At 52.8% G+C, this 19603-nt stretch overlaps 1 protein-coding gene across 1 annotated transcript in view; it reads left to right on the top strand.

Annotated features, from left to right (window-relative positions):
• The window catches only part of TSPAN15 (tetraspanin 15), a 52721-nt gene extending 33423 nt beyond the window's left edge, over positions 1-19298 (top strand). Inside the window, exons 4-8 of the mRNA XM_054572679.1 lie at positions 7618-7713; positions 10286-10402; positions 16284-16331; positions 17793-17909; positions 18511-19298. Of these exons, the coding sequence (XP_054428654.1) occupies positions 7618-7713; positions 10286-10402; positions 16284-16331; positions 17793-17909; positions 18511-18666 (534 nt within the window). The 3' untranslated portion in view covers positions 18667-19298. The remainder of the gene's footprint in view (positions 1-7617; positions 7714-10285; positions 10403-16283; positions 16332-17792; positions 17910-18510) is intronic.
• The last annotated feature ends 305 nt before the right edge of the window (positions 19299-19603 follow it).

The following is a 19603-nucleotide window of genomic DNA, read 5'->3' as shown; positions in this document are numbered from 1 at the left end:
AAGTGTTCCCTTTTCTTCTATATTTGAGAAAAACTTGATAAGGATTGGTATTAATTCTTCTTTAAATGTCTGATAGAATTTACTAGTAAAGCTGTCTTGTCCTGGATTTTTCTTTATTGGAAGACTTTTAGTTACCAATTCAAGCTCTTTACTCATTATTGGTCTGTTTAGATTTCCTATTTCCTCATGATTCAGTCTTGGTTGGATGTATGATTCTAGGAATTTATCCGTTTATTCTAGGTTATCCAGTTTGTTGGTGTATAGGTGTTCATAATAGTCTCTTTTGATCCTTTCATTTCTTATTAGTTGTAACATCTCTTTATAACATCTCTTTCATTTCTGATTTTATTTGAATCTTCTCTTTTTTCATAGTCTAGCTAAAAGTTTGTCAATTTTATTTCTTTCAAAAAACCAACTCTTAATTTTATTGATCTTTTTTATTGTCTTTCTAGTCTCTATTTTATTTATTTCCACTATGATCTTTGTTATTTTCTTCCTTTTACTAACTTTGGCTTGGTTTGTTTTTCTAGTTCTTTGAGGTATAAAGTTATATTGTTTGTTTGAGATCTTTTTTTTTTCTTAATGTAGAAAGAATCACTATAAACATTATCACTGTACACTTCCTTCTTAAAACTGTTTAAGTTTTGGTATGTTGTGTTTCCATTTCCATTTGTCTCAAGATATTTTTTGATTTCCCTTTTGATTTTTTTCCTGAGAGGCAGATTTTAAAACAAACTTGTCTCTCCTAATTTCTGCAAGTGTCTCTCCAAGAATCAGCCCCCCAGACCCACACTTGATTCTCTTCAACAAAATCTTGACCCTCATCTAGATCTGAGTTCCTGGGAGAGGCAGGATAGAAGTCATCGGTGTTTGAAGTGAAGATGTAGAAATGTGTTAACATGCTAGGAGGTTCAGTGCCGTGGCACCATCTGATTTCTTATTTGCCCCATTGGCTGTCTTCTCAATCTAGTCTTGCCCTGTGCTCCTGTCTTTTCTTCTTTTCTACTTTTCAGACCATCTGCTCTGGGCTGGCAGAGCCAGGGCATTGGTTTATTTCTTGGCAGTATGGAGGGGAGAGTTGTTTATTCCATTTGCCTGTTGGGATGGTTTTCTGCGCAGCCAACAGGGCTCCCAGCCGGCCTACGGCTTTCCAGAGATTGTGGGTTAGTGCTTTCCTGGCGGCAGCCCAGCTCCAGGTCACGGTCAGTGACATCAATGGTTTTAATAAATAATCCCCTCAGTGAACAGTAGTCTGGTTTCCAACGTGCCTTCACAAAGGCAGTTTTATTTGTCATTTTCCGGTGCCTTATAGGTCACAGAGGCTGTGACACCACTCCTTTTCAGTAAGGGAGCTGAGCCAAGGTGAATCCGCCAGGGCCTGCTTAGTCCTCAGAGGGAGGGATGCTGCGGACCCGAGGCCAGCGGTGTAAGTTACCACTTATCCCCAGACCTGGAGGGAGCCGTAGGGTGCAGTGCGTTCCTTCCCCTTGGACAGGGTGCCCCTCGCCCGGCCCGGCCAGGGGAGGGTCTCGGGAGGTAGCCCAGGAAGGACCCTCCCCACGGAGAGTCTCAGCTGTTTGGGGCTCCTGGTGGGCTGCGCTATCGTATATCTGTAATGCATATTTCTTTTTTTAAAATTTTAAATAGAAATATCTTTTTATTTTCTTGGTAAGGTATTGACACAATTCCAAAATGTGAAGGTACATAAAAATTTTTCTGTCTTGGATTGGTCTATTTTAGCAAGTGATGGTAGGAACTCTCGGGGGCCATTTATCAGGCTATTTTTTCGTAGATTCCAGAAGTGGGTGGGTTCAGGGTCCAGGGTCCAGGGTCCAGGGCTGGCCTTTGTTACTCGATTCTGGAGTAACCAGCCAAGCCCCACTACCTCTAGCCAGGGGCATCTAACCTTTTGGCATGTCTGGGCCACACTCATCATAGATGCTGTCATTCCTGTGAAAGTATCCAGCCTTCCTGGGAAGAACATGAATATGAATATGCCTAGTCTCCCGCAAAGGTGGGGGCAGAGCGGGCCAGAGACACCCGAGGAGAGACTAGGGAAGGAGGCCCCAGGGAGAGAACCGAGAGAGCAGCCAGCGGGATTGCGGCACTGACTCCACATATTTCAAAATAATTGAAAAATGAGATACAAAACAGTAAGCACAGTCAGATATCCACAATTAAAAAAAAAAAAGTCCTGGAAAACTCTGGAAGGAAATAGAAATATGAGCATACAAACTCTTATTTCCTCTAAGGGATGGGACTAGGGTGATATTTATTTTCTCATTCATATTTTTCCCCTAGCTTCCAAAGTTTCTTTTTCTTTTTTCATAATCAAGGGGGAAATATCATATAAAGAAAAATAATGTTCCTTCCAGCTGCAATGCAATGTGATTTTATAAAACGAGATGAGCCAACGGTGAGGACAGGGAAGGAGAAGCCCGACTTGTTGATGGTGGCAGGAAGGGGCAGTGTAAGATGGAGAAAAAGGTGAGGAGCAATCAAGGTCGACTGCCAGGAGGAGGCGAGTTCCCAATTCCATTTTTCCTTACCAAGAGGAGAAGACGGATTTCTCTGAGTCACACTGTAACAAATCCAGGCCCGCAGGTTACTTATTAACTCTAAGAATCCACTTGTGGTGATAAATGAGGACAAATCATCAAGCTAATAACTTCACATTAAATTCTCAGGAGGAAGCCTAGACCACAGCCCCCGCCAGGCTACAAAATATAAACAGACTCCCAGATGTACGGCAGAAACTCTCCATCAACCTTTTACCCAGGACGAAGTTTCTGCTGTCAGTTATGACTTGATGGTCAAACTGAAGTGGCGTCTCTGCTTGTGCAGGGCCTATGGCCATGCACTGGGGAGCAGGCGGCCTGAGGGCCTGGGCATTAGAAGCAGAAGTGCAGCATCTTGCCCTCAGCTCGTGGGAGGAAAGCCTGCATGACCTCCACGACTAGTCTGTGCCTCACCCCTCTTGACCTACTGTCACCCCAGCTTGTACCATGGCCTCTTTTGAGGGTGCCAGGGATGTTGGAGGAGGGCAGCTCCTACTTGTGTGTTCCCAGTTGGGCAGAGCTGAGCAGGGACACCCAGAGGGCGCTAGGCTATACCTGGTGTATCTGTGTCCCAATCCCAGGCCTCCTTCCCTCTACCACCAGGCCAGGGGGAGGAGAGGCCTCTTTCTTGGCCTCGATCAAAGGGTGTTGTGGTCACACCCAACGCCAGGCCACAGAAACGGTGGGCATCACGCAGCCTGTGGGGTTTTTTTATGGGAAGGGCTCTGGGCCTGCTCTTGAGGACAAGGGCAGGGAGGAAGGAGACAGCGCCAGGGCCCACTTAGCTGAACACCTGAACATGGACCTCCTTCTGCCCAGAGACAAGTAGGGAAAGCTCTGCACTGACCCGATCAGACTCCCACGGCTGGTGCGCCCCACTGCGGACAGCTGTTTGGGAGTGAGGTCTGGAGCCCCAAACACATGGGAAACTGAAGCATAACCTCCCCCAACCAGGGCGATTAAACCTGTGACCTTGGCCAGGGCTGAGGATGGAAATGACTAATATTCCAAAGAACCTTGCAGCTTTCCTCTCCTTTTTTCCCTTGCTACTTGGGTTCTCTTTGACCATTGATAGTCAGAGTGGACTTCTATCGGGGCTGGAGCAGAGGCTGAGGTCTGGGGGCAAGAGGATGAGTCCCCACCTTCTAGGGGGACTGAGGGAAGCCCAGAGATGCTGGCTGACTGTTAGGAGATGCTGGCTTCATGTCATGAGAACCACATTGGCACTGGTTCCAGCTGGGCTGCCAGCAGCCCGGCCTCCCCAGCCGTGGGCGTTAGAAGCTGATAGGAACCCAGCCATCTCCAGAGAGCCAGGAAACTAGGACACCTCCATCCCCAGAGGCCTGGAGGAAGGCTCCCGCTGCTGCCCCTTCCCTTCCTCCTTCCTTCTTCCTGCTCCTCCAGCTCCTCCAGCATCCTATCCTCGGGGAGCGGCTGCCCCATGCCCCCCACCTCTTTCAATTCCTTGTTTATTTAAAAACACTCTAAGCATCTCTGCTGAGAGGGGTGGCGTGGAGATTTTGGATATCTTTAAAACTAGATTTAAAAGAAGGAACTAGGCAGCTTGAACCTGGTGGCTTAAACAACGTGCTCTGATAATCCCATGCCCTTTGATGTTTGCTTACTCTTTGCTTAATTTAGCCTGGGCCACGTGGCCTCAAGGCCATGCCAGCCGTTGGTGGAAGGTGGTTTTCTAGTCTTTGCTGGAGCTGCCCTGCGCTGCGACCTGGTTTACAGCAGGTGGGGGCGGCACTGGGTGTGCGTGTTCTCCGGGAGCAGCAGAGGAAGCCAGGACTCTCTCTTCCCTGCCACGCTCTGCAAGGCATATCCTCCAAGTGGCTCCCCCGGCCCCTCAGAATAACGCTGAACACAGCAGAGCGCTTTATAGTTCTTAATGGACTGTTCAACTCACCCGCCTCGCTGTGATTTCTCACCCATCCCCCAACCCCATCACAGGGTAGGGCCAGCTAAATGTCCTACACATTTCCTGGTACACACACACACACACACACACACGCGCGCGCGCGCGCGCACACACAGAGTGCCCGAGGCAGTGCACATATGACAGAGCCAGCATGACACAGAGAGGTCCCTGATAGGAACTGGGGCCAGCTGCCACTCATGGAGCCTGGGACCATCTGGTTTTCCTGCCCATTTTGAGAGGCCTCCAGTGAGGCCTTTCTTCCCCGCAGGGCCCCAGCTCGGTTTACTAGATGGAAGGCCTGATTTTCACAAAGAGGCCTCTTTTGGAGTCGGCAGCTTTGGAAAGTACGTGGAGGCTGAGCAGGTTTCGGGGGGAGAGGTCAGGGCTGTTCACCAAAGAGGGAGGGAGAGCCTTTCCCTGTCGGGCCTGGGGGCATCCCCTCTGCTGACCCTGCCCTGTGCCTCCTGCCCTCATGACCCTACCTCCATCCCCATGCATGACTCAGTGGAGGGCCTCAAGGTGGCCAGTGGGCAGAGACAGGTGCAGAAGGCCTTGCTGGACCAAGACTGTGGCTGCAGCGCCTTGAGAGTAGCAGGAAACCATTTGACACGCCCTGGAGCACGGAGCCTCAGACAAGTCCCTGACCCTGACATTGCCCTCCTGCACCTCAGCTCAGCCAAGGGCGCCCCGCAGCATGCTGTGTAATGCCATGAGCTCATTCCCTGCCCTTCCATGGGTGGCAAACTGGCCCCACCCTGGTGTCCAGTTTCTTAAACACCCCAACCATGGCCCAGCTGGCTGGCCTGTCCCCTCATCACCAGAGGACCAGACACCTACTGGAAAGGCCAGGTGGTCCCCGCTCTGCCCACCTGTGTGGTCAGCAAGCAGCTGTTCAGCCAGCCGCTGTGCCAGGCTCCTGCACCAGACGCATTCAGGGCTTCGGGCTTTTGAGCGCAGAAGCTTTCACGTGGAAGAGGGCAGGGCGCAGGCCTCCCGAGACTGCTGCCCAGTCCTCCCCACCTCCCAGGTCTGCTCCAGAGCGGCGGTGCATTGTCAGCAGAGGGTTTTCCTCCTGGCTGCAGGGAGGCTTCCCTGAGCCAGTCTCTTTTGTTACCTTGGCTCTCAGCCGCGCGTCCAGAAGGACTGGCTGATGTTTGTTTTGTGCTTCTCTTCCTGACATTGGAGATGGGTTGGGGAGATGGCCCCAAACTGAATCTTGGGTTCTCATCTTGGCTTCTTAAAATCTATCAGCCTGAGAGTTTGACACCTTGATTCCAGCATCGATTGGCCAGCAACCAGCAGGGTGACCTTGGACAAGTCACATTGCTTCTCTGGGCTGCAGGGTGTTTGTGAGGGGTCCCAGGCCAGGGGCTGGCTCTTGTCCTGAGCTGCCTCTATTACACTATGTCTTTTAGACAGGACCTGGGGCCTTGGTTCCTCCTGGGAATTAACCGTTTTCCACTGATGACACGATGGGTGTGAAGTGGTACCATAGGGTATGTTTCTCCTGGTAGAAGAAATATCTCCCACATTTTGCCGTGTATAATGCGCACTTTTTTGCCCAAATTTTTGACGGAAAAATAAGAGTGCGCATCATACATGGGTAAAACCTGCAATAGCTTGTGTCTGTTTTTATGTTTTGTAACTATTTGTTACATAAAATTTCTTGTACCATAGTATGTTCAAAAATAAATGCGAAAATTCCTTTCTAATACAAAAAACAAGTATCTACATATAAAAAAATAAATAATTGAATTAAAAAAGTAAAATGAAAGATTTGTTTCCTGAAAGTTTGGGCCAAAAAACGTGGGTTCTCATTATACACAGCAAAATATGGTATAATAATAAGACCAGGACCTACGACACACCTGGCATCTTGATAAGGACTTCTGTAGCTTTAGTTTATTTAAATCTCAAAGCGCTATGAGGCTGAGGACTTCCCTCCCCATTCTTCAGGTAAGGAAATGGAGACTCAGACCATAAATGAAGTGCCTGAGGCCTGGGTGGTTGCGTGGTCTAACGCTTGATGGCCCCTCTCAGCCTAGTCTTTGATCCTTAGAGCTGGAACGTGTCTTAAAGACAGGCCTGCAGGGTCAGTTCACAAGTGGGAAACTGAGGCCGGAGAGGGGAGGAGCTGACACAGGGTCTACAGTGGCAGGACTGGTCCTGGGACCCAGCGCCCGTTGTCCTAATGTGCCCGCCGGCGCCTCCCCCGGCGATCCTCTGGCTCCAGAGCCGAGAATGCCCCCTTTGTGCCAGCCTGATTTCTGATGACACGAGGGCCTCCCTGCTCTGAAAGCCCCGATTGTCACTGTGAGCGGGGAGCTGAGCTGCCCACATTCCTGTCCCCACCCCTTCCCGCTGTGGGACCTTTTGTGAAGCCTTTTGTGCCCCGGGATCTTAGCACAACGGCTGATGACTGTTGATCCAGAAGGCCTGGTGTGACTGGAAGAGGGCCGTGTGCCAGTGCTTCCCGGTGGGGATTGTCCCAGTCTGAGCCAGGAGGTGGGCCCTGTCCTCGGGCCGGAGCCCGGCAGCGGTGGGAGGAGGCCCGTGGGGGAAGTCAGGAGACCTGATTTCCAGGCCTGGCTGGGCCCCTACCCGCCTGCTCTGTGAAGCTGGGAGAGTCGGCCCGCTCTCTCCTCAGTTTCCTTGTCTGTTACACAAGCGGTTGGATAGTAGAGAAGAGTCGAGAGGAGGTCTAGAGGGCAAAGAGAAGATCCGGCTCAGGCTTGTCTTTAGGCAACCGAAGGAACACCAGGCTGGGAACCCTGGCCGCTGTGTGCCAGCCTCATGGCGCTTGGAGCTGTGCCTCCCAGGCGGGGCCCCACCCTCTCAGGGCCTGGGCTGGTTTAATCGGTAAAGGAAAAGGGCTGAATCACTCTTGCTTAGACATGACACAGAGACCCAGGCATCAGATGGGCATTAGAGGCACAGAGAAAGTGTGTGGGCAGGGAGGTTGTGAGTATTCAGGGTGGGAATGGTGCTCCGTGCCCGGAGGGGGTGCTCTGTGCGGGCAGGGGCGGGGGTTACTTGGGCAGTCGGGCACTCTGTTCCAACTGGAACTTATGGGAAATCTTGGGTTGAATTCTGGGGTGTGTATGGTCTTCTTTTGTAATTTCTCTGTCTAAACAGACCATTGACTTTCTGAATGACAACATTCGAAGAGGAATCAAGAACTACTATGATGATCTGGACTTCAAGAACATCATGGACTTTGTTCAGAAGGAGGTGAGCCGGGCTTTTTGGGTCAGAGATGTGCCTCCCGTGCCCTTTGCTCCCCACTTGGGACCCTGCTCCAGAAGGTGAGGGGGAGGGTTACACGGCTTACACATTCCCAAAGCAAGGCCGAGCTGGGAGGCAAGGGTGGGCCATGGATGGCCACCGAGGGCGGGGCTTGGCCTTCGCAACCCGTCCTCCACATGCCTGGTCCAGAGTGTCCTTGCCCTGCCTGTCCCTTTTCAGTCACATGGGTCCTCCCCCTCAAACAAAAAGAACAAGGTCAAATGCAGCTACAAGCCACCCCACAGGGTCTCAGGGGGCCCCTCTCCAATGGGTAAAGATCATCCTTCCTTGAGATGGGAGTGACCTCTAAGCCACCCAGTTCAGAAGTCCCTTCAGCCAAGTCCCTTCAGTGGTGGGGAGCTCACTCCCTGCAAGTCAGGGACAGCCCCAGTGTGAACAGAGCTCTTCCCTGATTCTGTTTCCCCTGGCGTCGGGGAACGGAACAAGGCTTCTCCTTTCCCTCTATGCCCTTCTTTGAATGCGATGATGTCATTCTGAAATGCTGTCCCTTTCCCCCAAGGTCCACCCAAGTCTGTCAGTGCAATAATAGCAGTTGTAGAGCCAGCCGCTGTCCCGCTTGGCTTATACATACCAATCACATTCAGTCCCAGTCCTTAGGTTCCTCATCTGTGTCAGGGGGCTACTAATGGTCCCTTCCTCTTGGCGTCATTGTGACTCTCCCTTGACTTAATTTGGAAGTGCTTAGAACAGCGCTAGGCATGTGGTAAGACGTCAATCAGCACGTGTCCGCTGCAGTGATCATCATCCTCATGTTCTCCTAGGTGAGGACAAGCAGAGCCTAAGGGCTGTGAGCCTTCTCAGCCCTGGCGGCACTTCCGGGGACATGATCTTGGGGGCTTCATCCCCCATGATGGCCGGATCCCCTGTGATATCCATCAGTGGGACCAACATATCACTGCACCCAAGGCCATTCGCAGTGGCCACTCCCTTGGCTCAGGTTTTGCTGTAGTCACAACAGGTGCAGCCTCTGGGAGGCCCTTCTCTGCCAGGGACGTGGCCGCCAGCTCTGGCGGTTGGGTGGAGTGAGATGTTTTTATTGGAATCAGCCCTCAACTGGTCTGAGGATTCTATTTCTTCTGGGGTGGGTTGGGGGAGTGACTCAAGCTCTTTGGCCACTGCTTGGTGCCAGGCCCTGTGCTGGGCACATCATGCATGGTCTCTCTCTGTAATCCTCAGCTCAGCTGGGCACAGCTGGGGTTCCTCATCCTGCGTTACAGAGGAGGATCTGAGGCTCAGAGAGGCTGATCAACTTGCCTGAAGTCACACAGCTAGGAGTGGTGGTGTGAGGATTTGAACTCTGTCCTTTCAAACTGCAAAGCACATGCCCTTTGCGCTGTGCCACAGAGAGGCATTTTCAGTTCCTAAAACCTAATATCCTAAAGGGCTCTGTGGGGACAGTGAAAAGTTGTCGGGTTTCTGTTTCTACCAGGACCTCCAACCATATCACTCCCCTAGTGAAACCCTCCAGTGACCTCCCGTTACTCAGAATACAATCCCGGCTCCCTCCTATTCTGGCTCACAAGGCTGTGTAAGTCTGGCCCGCGCCGCCCTCTCAACCTCATCCCTTCCTCTTTCCTTGCTGTGCTCTGCACATGCTCGCCTCTGCTGCCGAGATACACCTTGCTCATTTCTGCACAGGATCTTTGCACAGGTGGATTTTTTCCTGTTGTTCCCATGTCAGATTAAATGGCATCTCCTCAGGCCTTTCCTGACCTCCTAACCTAAAGCTGCCCCTTGCTTCCTTCCCCTGTGTTTTCACACTCCGGGAACACAGCACTACCTCCCTGATCTTTTCGTGGCGTGCTACGCTCGGTCTCCCTCCACCGGATGTCCCACGTGGGCAGGGGCCGCGCTGCTTTGCTCAGCCTGTCTCTCCAGTGCACAGAGCGGTGCCTGGACACACTGCGCCCCGGGAGAATAACTGCCCTCCCCAGGTGTTGGCACCACTACGCGAGGAGGAGCTAACATAAGGGGGAAACAACACCGGTCTCACCATCGCTCCAGTCCTGAGCCCAGGGCAGGATGGAAGGGGCGTGTGCCCGCTGCTAAGGCAGCGCTGAGGCCAGTGAGGAGCAGGTCAGTGTGGTGCAGGGGCCGCGGGGTTGTTGTGGCTGCAACAGAATCCTAGTCTCTGGGACCTTAAAGGCCAACTTTTCTGGTCTGGTACCTGCACTGGGACATGATGACAGGATCCATTTGTCAAGGGAGGACTTTGTCATGCAGCGTTCAGTCATTACTGCGATATCCCATGAAGAGACTTCTCAGCCTTGGCTTGCATGCCTTCCTAGTGACAGGGAGCTCACTACCTCTTGGGCAGCCATGCTGCCCGTTCAGTGCTTTGACCTGACATCGTCTGCCTCAGGCTCTCCTGATAGCCCCCAGTACCCGGGTGGCCACATCATGAATTGCATCGTCTCTTGCCAGGACCCCCTCCTGCTGTCTGCCCGCAGCCTCGGCGGTGACAGCAGCTCCCTTCTCTGCTTGCTTCCTCTCTCAGTTCAAGTGCTGTGGCGGGGAAGACTACCAAGATTGGAGCAAAAACCAGTATCACGACTGCGGCGCCCCCGGACCCCTGGCCTGCGGGGTGCCCTATACCTGCTGCATCAGAAACACGGTATTCCCTGCCCCTGGGGCCACCCCAGCTGGTCAAGCGCCTCTCTCACCTTTCAGTGCAGGGGTGGGGTGGGTGGGGGGTGGGGTAGGCAGCAGGTGGTGGTCGTTGTCCAGGGTTCCTGGCCCCCAGAGCTACTAGAAGGGGTATACCTGGGGGCGGGGGCTTCCCTGTATTAGAAGTGGTAGTTCGCATCTATTAAGCGCTCACCATGTGCAGGCCTCTTCTAGGTTCTTTAGTTGTACTAACTTGTTTAATCCTTTCAGCTACCCTGTGAGGCAGGTACTATTATTTTGCCCACTCTACCGATGAGGAAACTGAGGGACCAAAAGGCTAGGTGCCTTGCCCAGGCTGATAGGGCTGGGATGAAACGCAGGCAGCCATCGCGAGAGCTGTGCTCTGATGGCTGGACATGCCAGGCAGGGAACGGCAGAGCGTTCCAGGCCGGGCCGGCTTAGCAGGGCTGGCCAGCTCTGCAGCCTTGGCCGGAGGGCCAGAGCAGGGCCTGCGCTTTGGGCATCTCTAGGGACTTTGGGCCGGAGGGCCTGGTGATCATCAGTAACGAGGCACTTGGAAGGGGATCCAATGATGTAAATGCCAGCAGGGCCCTGTCAACTCTCTCATCCCTTCAGCTACTTGGGAGGCTGCCCGGTGTAGTCACCGAATGAGAGAGGCTTCGTCAATCTTCTATGTTTGACTAATGTGTTCGAAAACTGTCTGGTTTCTGGACTGGAATGAAGCAGAGAGCTTTGCACTTACTCATGCTCTAGGGAGTCATGGAAAATTTCCCTTCTGACGTCTCCATCCTTCTGTGCCCACTGCCAGTTTCTGTAAACTGAGCAGCTGCTGATGGGGGTGGGGCCTCACCCATGAGTCAGGGAGCCCGTGACAAATGCACAAGCCCTAAAAAAGGCCAGCCCAGGAGCGGAGGCTTGTTTGGAAATTTTAGCTGCCATTTTAGGGTAGCCCTCCGGGCAGGGGGAGTGCTGGGAAGGAGCCCGGGGTTTTCAGAGACACCTGTGGGAGGTGATCCTGGACTTCTCTGCCCAGGGCAGTGGCCGCTGAATGTCCAAGCTGAGATGTGGAAGCCTGACTTGTATTCATTCATTCATTCAACAAATATTTATTGAGGACCTACTCTTTGCCAGATGTGGTTCTAGGGTCTGGGGGTGCAGCAAGCATGCGCAGAAAGGCGCATTCCCCGCATGGAGCTGATGTCCTTGTGGGGAAAACTGACAAACTAATAAGTAAAGGAGGATGTTAGAGGATGATAAATACTAAGGATAAAAATAAGGCGAGGACACGGAGGATTGCAATTTTACATGTTGAGAAGGTGGGTTCTCCAGAAAACTCTGAAGGAAGTGAGGGAGTAAGCTGTGCATATCTGGGGGAGGGGCCTTCCTGGCAGGGAGACCTGCAAATGCAAAGACCCTGAGGTGGGAATAGCCCTACTGTGTTTGAGAGACAGCACAGAGTCAGTGTGGCTGTAGCAGAGCGAGGGTAGTAGCAAATGGAGTCAGAGAAGTTATGAGTGCCCTGAAGGCTACGATCAGAACTTAGACGTTCCCATGAGTGACAGGGAGTCAAGGGTTTCAGTGGCTAAGTGGCAGATAAGACCTGGGCTTTACCAGGCTCACTTGGCTCCTGAGAGGCAGAGGAGGATGCGGGGCGTCTGGTTACGGGCTAATGCAGCCGTCCAGGTGTCACAAGCCAGGCTGCCTGGGAAGCCGGCTCTGAGATTCAGGTAAGTGAGCAGGAGGCTTAGTAGGAGGTACTCCCAGGATCAACACCTGCAAGGGATGTGATAGGAGCAGAGTTGGGCAGGGGGAGAAGTTGAGCAATGGTGCAGTCTCAGTAGGAACCTCAGCTGCATGTATGTGGATGATCCCCTGGTGTTGTCTCATGCTGGGACAAAGAGGCCAAGCCTGCACACCCCACATTCACCAGCATTGAATGAGTATACTGTCCCACCTGGGAGGGGACTTGCTGGCTTTGTTCAGCAGAGGAAGAGAATCCATAAGATGTATGTCTCGTGTGTGTGCGCGCGCGCGCACGTGTAAAGACATTATCGTAAGAAACTGGCTTACAGAATTATGGAGGCGGGCAAGTCCCAAGACTGCAAGACTGCAAGGTGAATCAGCAAGCTGGAGACTCAGGAGAGCCAGGGCTTCCATGCCAGTCCGAGTCCGAAGGCCTGAGACCCAGGAGAGCTGGTGGTTTGGTGCCTCTTGAGGTCTGGCTGGCTGGAGATCCAGGGAGCGCTGGTGTTTCCGTTCAGACCTGAAGACAGTCTGCCAGGAAGACTTCGCTGTTACTTGGAGGAAGGGCAGCTTTTTTGTTCTGTTCAGGCCTTTAACTGATTGGATGAGACCTGCCCATTTTAGGGAGGGCAATCTGCTTTCCTCAGTCTACTGATTTAACTGTTCACCTCATTGAAAAACACCCTTGTGGTAACACCCAGAATGTTTGGCTGAGTATCTGGGTACCCCAAACCTCGGTCAAGTTGACACATAGAATTAACCATGCGTGACAATCACCGGTGGGGACAGGGAGCTGACAGCTAAGGGCTGCTGCCACAGCAGCTGCAGGGGCCTGGACAGCTCCTTACAGCATCCGCCACACCAGGCAGGAGAAGGTGAAGGCTCAGAGGCAGGTGGCTGTCATGGAGGTGGCAAAACATGGTCTGCTTCTGGCTGGTTTTAGCAAGTAAGCCAACAGGGTTTGTTGACGGAGCAGGGGTGGGAGGCAGGTGAAAGAGGAAACTGAGGAGAACACCCAGAGTTTAGCCTGAGCTGCAGGAGAAGTGGGGCCACTGTTACTTGAGGTGGAGGGGCTGCGTGGACAAAGGTGGGGGGCACAAGGAGCTCAGCGTGGACATGTAGGATTTGAGAGCCTGTGTGACATGCCAGCAGAGTGTCAAAGAGGTAGTTAGATGAGTCTGGAGTTTGAGGGAGAGGTCCAGGCTGGGCGTGTAAACACAGATGCCCTCCACAGAGAAAGGGAATCTTAAGCTGACCTCTGCATGGGAACCCCCGGTGGGGAGGCGACCGGCCCGGGCTGGGTTATATCTGGTTCTGTGTGACAAGACTGTTGTTCTCCCTGTGTTTCCCACACTTGCATGGTTTTCTCTAAATGTAGAAGGAGGTATTTCCTTCCTGGATAGGGAAGGGAAATAGAGAGAATAAAAAACTAAACTTAAATCAGCATCATGGAAAATATATTCTAAAATAGGAGAGCCAGATGATGGAGAAAATATAAACTACTGATCCATAGGCCTAAAGGGCTTATGGAATCACTGGAAAGGAGCCATGTGTTCCGTGGCTTAGAGCTTCCTGGAAGCCAAAGGGAAGAAGGGAGAAGTGGTCTGTTTCATCGCCAATGTTTGGGACGAGGGAACGTGCCAGTTCTTCAGGGAAAGTCTCTTTCCCCCGCTAGCCCTCAGCCTTAAAAGAAATGTCTGGACTTCCTGTAGAGGATTTGGGTAGAACTTCTCCCTCCCTGAGTAAGAGAGGATTCTTCCTGCCTGTCTTCGGACTTGAACCGAAGCATCAGCTCTTCCTGGATCTCGAGCCTGCTAAGCTTTGGACAGGAACTATGCCATCAGCTCTCCTGATTCTCTATAGAGGGTTTGGAGCAACAGAACTGTATTTTGGCTTCTACAGTTCTTGTAAAATTGGGTTATACTAAGGATGTCCCTCAAGACCCATGGGTATAAAGGGCAGCTTGCTCCTATATTGAATAGCTTCAGACTGCTGTGTCTTTGTGTCCAGCTTTTATCGATATTCACTCCTTTTTGTTGGCTCCCCTTTGGGGGCCTGTCCCGGAAGCTCCCTCTCCCCTTTTCTTAGCTGTCCAGACCCCAGATAAGCATTCCAGGTATCAGCCCGTTAGTCCCGGGTCAGGATGAGAGGACGCACATGTGAACCTTGCTGTATTGATCTTTTGGCTGCTCAGGAGTCCCCTTTCTGGTGCCCGGCCATGTGGCACTGTGCCAGGTGAAAGAGGCCTCTGCACATCTTATCTCGGGGCCCTGGGCCTTCAGTGGAGCCCCCGCAGGACATTGATCCTGTGGTCACAGCCAGGCAGGCTCTACATTTGGGGAGATCACAGCTGCGTCATATCCCCTTCCTTGGAGGGGAGCTCTCCTGGAAGGGGAAGCGAGTCCCCCCGGGGTCGGGGCTGGGGCTGACCTCTAGGTGTCGGGGAGGCCTCCTGCCAGCCGCACGTCTCCTCTCTGAGGACAGGGGCTGTGGCCCCTCTGCCAGGAGCCTCCGTGAGGAGTGAAATTGCTCTTCTCACCTTCTTACATAACATATGGTTTGCTTATTTATTATGTTCATTATCTGTCTCCCTTTCTAGAATAAAAGTTCCATGAAGACAAGGACTTTGTTTTGATCTTCTGTATTCCAAATACCTAGAACAGTTAGTGGCACATAATCGGTGTTCAGCCAATATTTGTTCAATGAATGCCTGAGTGAACGAACAAACGAGGTAGAAAGCACCCGCTCCCATCATGCCTTCATGGACCTGCTCCTGGCCTGACCCTTCCCATAGAGGTCATGTTCATGGCCTAGAGGGGCCAGAAATGCTAAGTTGATGCTGGGCCGTGCTGGGTCTGAGGGCATGTGGGGGCAGTCAAGACTGAGGGAAGTTATTTTGCTCACACACCAGGCCCTGACATTTAGACTGATCTGGATGATGTCTGAGATCCAACCCGCTCTTTTGGGAGAAGAGTAGATGTCCTTCCTTGCCTTTCTAGAAGCTGAACCCATAAACAAAGTCACTGCAGCCAGCACTCCTGTGCTCCTCTGTGTGTGGCCCTGGGATGAGCATTTTCTGTGGGTACCTGGCCTTCTGTTCAAAACAGCCCTGTGAGGTGGGTTCACTGATCGCCATTGCTTATGGAAGAGACCAAGGAGCTCACCCATTCATTCATTCATTCATTCGACAAATACTTATCAAGCACCTCATGTGCCAGCCCCTCAGAAGCACCTAAGGCTGGTCACAGAGCTCATAAGCGACAGAGCTCATTGAGTGATAGAGTTGGACCTGGACCAGGCAAGATGATGCCAGAGGCCACACTGCCTCTTGGCTGCTCTCCTGCATCACTGCTGGCGCCCTGCCCCCACAGCGGTTTTCACTTAGATGTGGAGGGGCGCGACCAGGGCATCTGGCTTTCTCTCGCCTGATAGGAGGAGGAGACCTCACAGGGCCACAGGCATGATGGGAAGTCCCCCTGCCAGCCCCGTGACTTACAGTTGCTGGGAAGGGATTGGATGGGGTCTAGGACTGACCCAGATTGGTCAGCATCTGGAAGTTTTTGAGAGCAACTCTCATCCTGGAAAGGAACTGGGGAGGCACTTCCTTTCACTGGCATGTGGCTGTTGGCCGGGGCAGGGAAGTGTGGTCAGGGGTCCTGGCCTCGCCCTCAAATAAACCACCGCTGGCCAGGCCCTGGCTGCAGTCTGAGGTTTTTCTTTAGGAGAGCCAGTGGGGCAGGAGAAGCCCAGCCTGACCTCTGAGACGGCATGTCACCACGCCAGCAGGGCTGTGCCTCTGGCAGGGCCGCGGTGGGGGAGCCCGGGGCGACCTGCTTTTCTCTGTGTTCTAGTCTGCTGTGGGTCACTGGTTGAGGAGTGGTTCCCACCCAAGTGCCACAGAACTAGCCCTCCCACCTTTCGTCCCGGGGGCATTCCTTGGAGGTGGGATGTTAAGATGCAGACTTGAGCCTGACTGCCTGGGCGGGAATGTCAGCGCCAACCTTACTGGACAGTGCAACTCTGAGTGCCAGGTCTTTTGTCCCTAGAATGGGGAGAATAGTATGAATAGCATCTTTGACAGTAAGTACCATGTAAATGTTAGCTAACACACCTTTCTGTTTCAGACGAGCGTTGTCAACACCATGTGTGGCTACAAAACTATTGACAAGGAGGTAACGTCTTTGAAATCACCAGAACGGTTGCTTTTCCTGCCCTGTCCTGAGTGGTTGGAGGGTTTCTAGAGGTGGGGCTCCTGGCTGCTTAGATTTTCCAATATTCCTGCCTTTGAACAGTACCCAGGTACTGCTGGAGTTTTCAACTCCTACCCAGACACAGAGGGGCTCAGGGAGCCAAAAACCCCCCCAGGCTGGGAGGGGTGGCCTGCTGTGGGCTCATCTGCGAGGCACGCTTGTTTGCAGCCCCTGCCCTTGGGGCCGCCCCTGCCCTTGGGGCCGCCAGTTTGCAGGTGGCTCATACCAGCTCTCTCAGCCTGGGACCCAGGAGCCCCTCGGGGACAGAGATCCCAGAGATCCCTCTTGGGGATCCCTCCTGGGTCAGCTTCCTGAGCAACTCCCCTGGACTAGGAGAGAAGCTGGCTTAGTGCTGAGAAGGGAGCTAAAAGAGTGATTTGAGATACCTCTGAATAGTGGTTCTCAAAGTGAGGTCCCAGACTGAGCAGCAAGAGCACTCCTCTGGGAACTTGTTAGAAATGCACATTCTTGGGGCCCAGAAGGTGATTTTGATACACCTTCAGGTTGGAGAGCTATAGACCAGCAGTGGCTCTCAAGCCTTCAGACCTAATGGCCAATTTGTAATAAACTCTTGGTAATGCCCTAGTGATTATTCTGAAATGAAATTTACAGATCATATAACCTATCCACACATCTAATTTCAAAACAAGTAACAATGATCTAACTGAGATGGAAGGAGAAATAAAAACAGTTTATGACCATAAAACGTATTTCAACAGGTAAGGGCTCAGGCATGAGAGAGATGCAGCGAGAGACCCCGTTCAGGCGTTCGCGCCACAGGCGCAGCTGCCGCCTGCAGGGCGGGGCGTGTTGTGTTGGCAACTTGCACACCATGAGCATTATTTTTGCAGTGGAGATATATATATATATATATATATATATATATATATATATATATATATATATATATTTTAATGGTGAACAATTCTCGATAAAGTTCTGAACAAATTAAAGTATAATTGTTCCTTAATTTATACATAGTAGTATTTCTGCAAAATTCAGTGTGTAGTAAAACCACATGGGAAACGCTGGTTTTTGTATGTACCTGGAGTTAGGCTTTCGGCTCAGGTCATTAAGAACGGGTCTTCGCCCACATGAACGCCTGGGGAACGCCCGAGAGGCAGGCAGAGAAGTTGTTGGTGAAGTAGGATTACCCTTAGCTCTGCAGTCCCTCAGTCCCCAACTCTATTCGCTGTGACAACCAGAAATGCCACCACCATGTTCCCAGGGTTATAGGGAACACTAACCTCACTACTGAACCCCATTGCATGTGAGAAGCTGAGGTTCAGGGGGGTTGAGGGACTTGCCGAGACCACAAATGAGTGGCAGAGATGGGACTGGGCCCTGCCAGATGAGGCGCTCAGCCAGGTCCTTGCTGTGCAGCGCCTCAGCGTGCAGAACGTCATCTACGTGCGGGGCTGCACCAACGCTGTGCTCATCTGGTTCATGGACAACTACACGATCATGGCGGGTCTCCTGCTGGGCATCCTGTTCCCCCAGGTGGGCTGGTCCCCATGCCACTCAGGGGTGGTGGGCGGGCTGTGGGTTCTGATAAAGGGTGGCTGGTGATTACAGAGCACAGGAGCTACCAAGGGGTGGGTGAAGAAGGCTCTTGTACCAGCAATCTGGGCTCCTTCTGGGAGGGCTAAAAGGAGAGGGAGAAGGGCAATAGCATGGTTTATAGAGCTCTTCGGAGTGCTTCACGGGTACTGCCTCCTCCAGTTCTGCAAGGTATGTGCTATTATCATGCCCACCTTACAGAGAAGGGAACTGAGGCTTGGCAAGGTAAGTGACCTGCCCAAGGTCCTCCAGATGGCGAGTGTTGTAGCTGGGGTGGAGACAGGAGTCCCCCGAAGGAGAAACCTGCTGAGAAGGAGCAGGGAAGGTCTCTGGGATTACCTGGGAGGGCAGCGGAGGGCCCAGGGAGGGGCCACGTGGGCAGTGGGGATGCTGGGAGAAGGCTGTGCGCTCGGGGTTTCCCAGGCCACCAGTGCCTTGAGTGCTCATGACTGGCTGCAAGGGTTTCTGGGAACTGGGGACTGCCAAAGAGGGCCACCCAGCTCTCCAGCAGGACCTCATCCATCCTGCCCCTTCTTCTCAGTTCCTGGGAGTGCTGCTGACGGTCCTGTACATCACCCGGGTAGAAGACTGCATTGAGGAACAACGGGCCACTGTCACCGATGGGCTCCTGAGGTCTGCTGCCAAGCCCAGTGCAGAAGGGGCAAGCACGGGATGCTGCATGTGCTACCCCGTTTAGGGCCTGTCCAAGGCAGCGGCTTCAGCAGGGCCATGCCAGAGTAGCACCACATCGTGGGGGCTGGATGGGACAATGGCCCTTCTCCCCACAGCTGGCACGGACCAAAGCCCAGGGTGTGCGTGCTCTGGTAGCCGGCTCAGGCCTTCCATGGTCACTGCCTCCCTGGGGGATAGAGCCTGGGCCCCCCAGCTCCGGGTTCTGGGTCTGCTCACACTGCTGGGCCTGGGGAACAAGGGTAGCCCTTGCCCAGGCCTGGGCCTCTGCTGAGCAGGGAGCTCAGCGCTCAGCTCAGGGCTGCTTCATTTCCGGCAGTGCCTTCTTGGCCTTTGATGTTTATGCCCCTCCAGGGGCGTGGTTTTAGTGATTTGTAAGTGGGGAGAGAAGAGAGCAGGTGTGCTCTGTGGTGAAGGAGGGGAGGGGGCAGACCCCACACCCCTGGCCCCTCAGCCATGCCCCAGGGGCCGGGGTGGGCCCGTTTCTCAGCCTCCATGTGCCTTGAGCCCTCCCCAAGGGCTGCTGCTTTGCTGACCCTGTTTTTTACATGATTTTGTAAGATTCATTTTGTACACAGTTAACAAGAGTTTCTGACTAATCAAAGCTGGGTTTTCCCATGCTCTCTGCTCTTGCCCCTCCAAGCCAGTTTATTAATCAAACAATAAAGACTTGATTTTTTTTTTTTTTTTTGGTCTTTCATTTGTGCTGTTTGGGTGGGGAGGGGGTAGGGAAGGCCTGAATGTGGATTTGGCAGCTCCTTGTTGGTGCAGGATTAAAGGGGTCCACCGAGGGGCCAAGGTTTGGGATGATTTGGGACACTTTGGGACACCAAGGCCTGGGAGGATCCGCAGCTGGCCGGCGCTGCCTGCTCCCGGGCTGGAATGGCCTCTCCCATTCTTTGCCGTTGCCACTTAAGGAAATAGCTTTTCCCGGCTGTGCTTGT

This window comes from Pteronotus mesoamericanus, unplaced genomic scaffold, assembly GCF_021234165.1.
Source record: "Pteronotus mesoamericanus isolate MK-2021 breed Mesoamerican mustached bat unplaced genomic scaffold, CSHL_Meso_final contig_24, whole genome shotgun sequence".
Classification (NCBI taxonomy): domain Eukaryota; kingdom Metazoa; phylum Chordata; class Mammalia; order Chiroptera; family Mormoopidae; genus Pteronotus; species Pteronotus mesoamericanus.
Note: the sequence above shows the minus strand (reverse complement) of the source record. Positions and strands in the feature narration are given on the sequence as shown.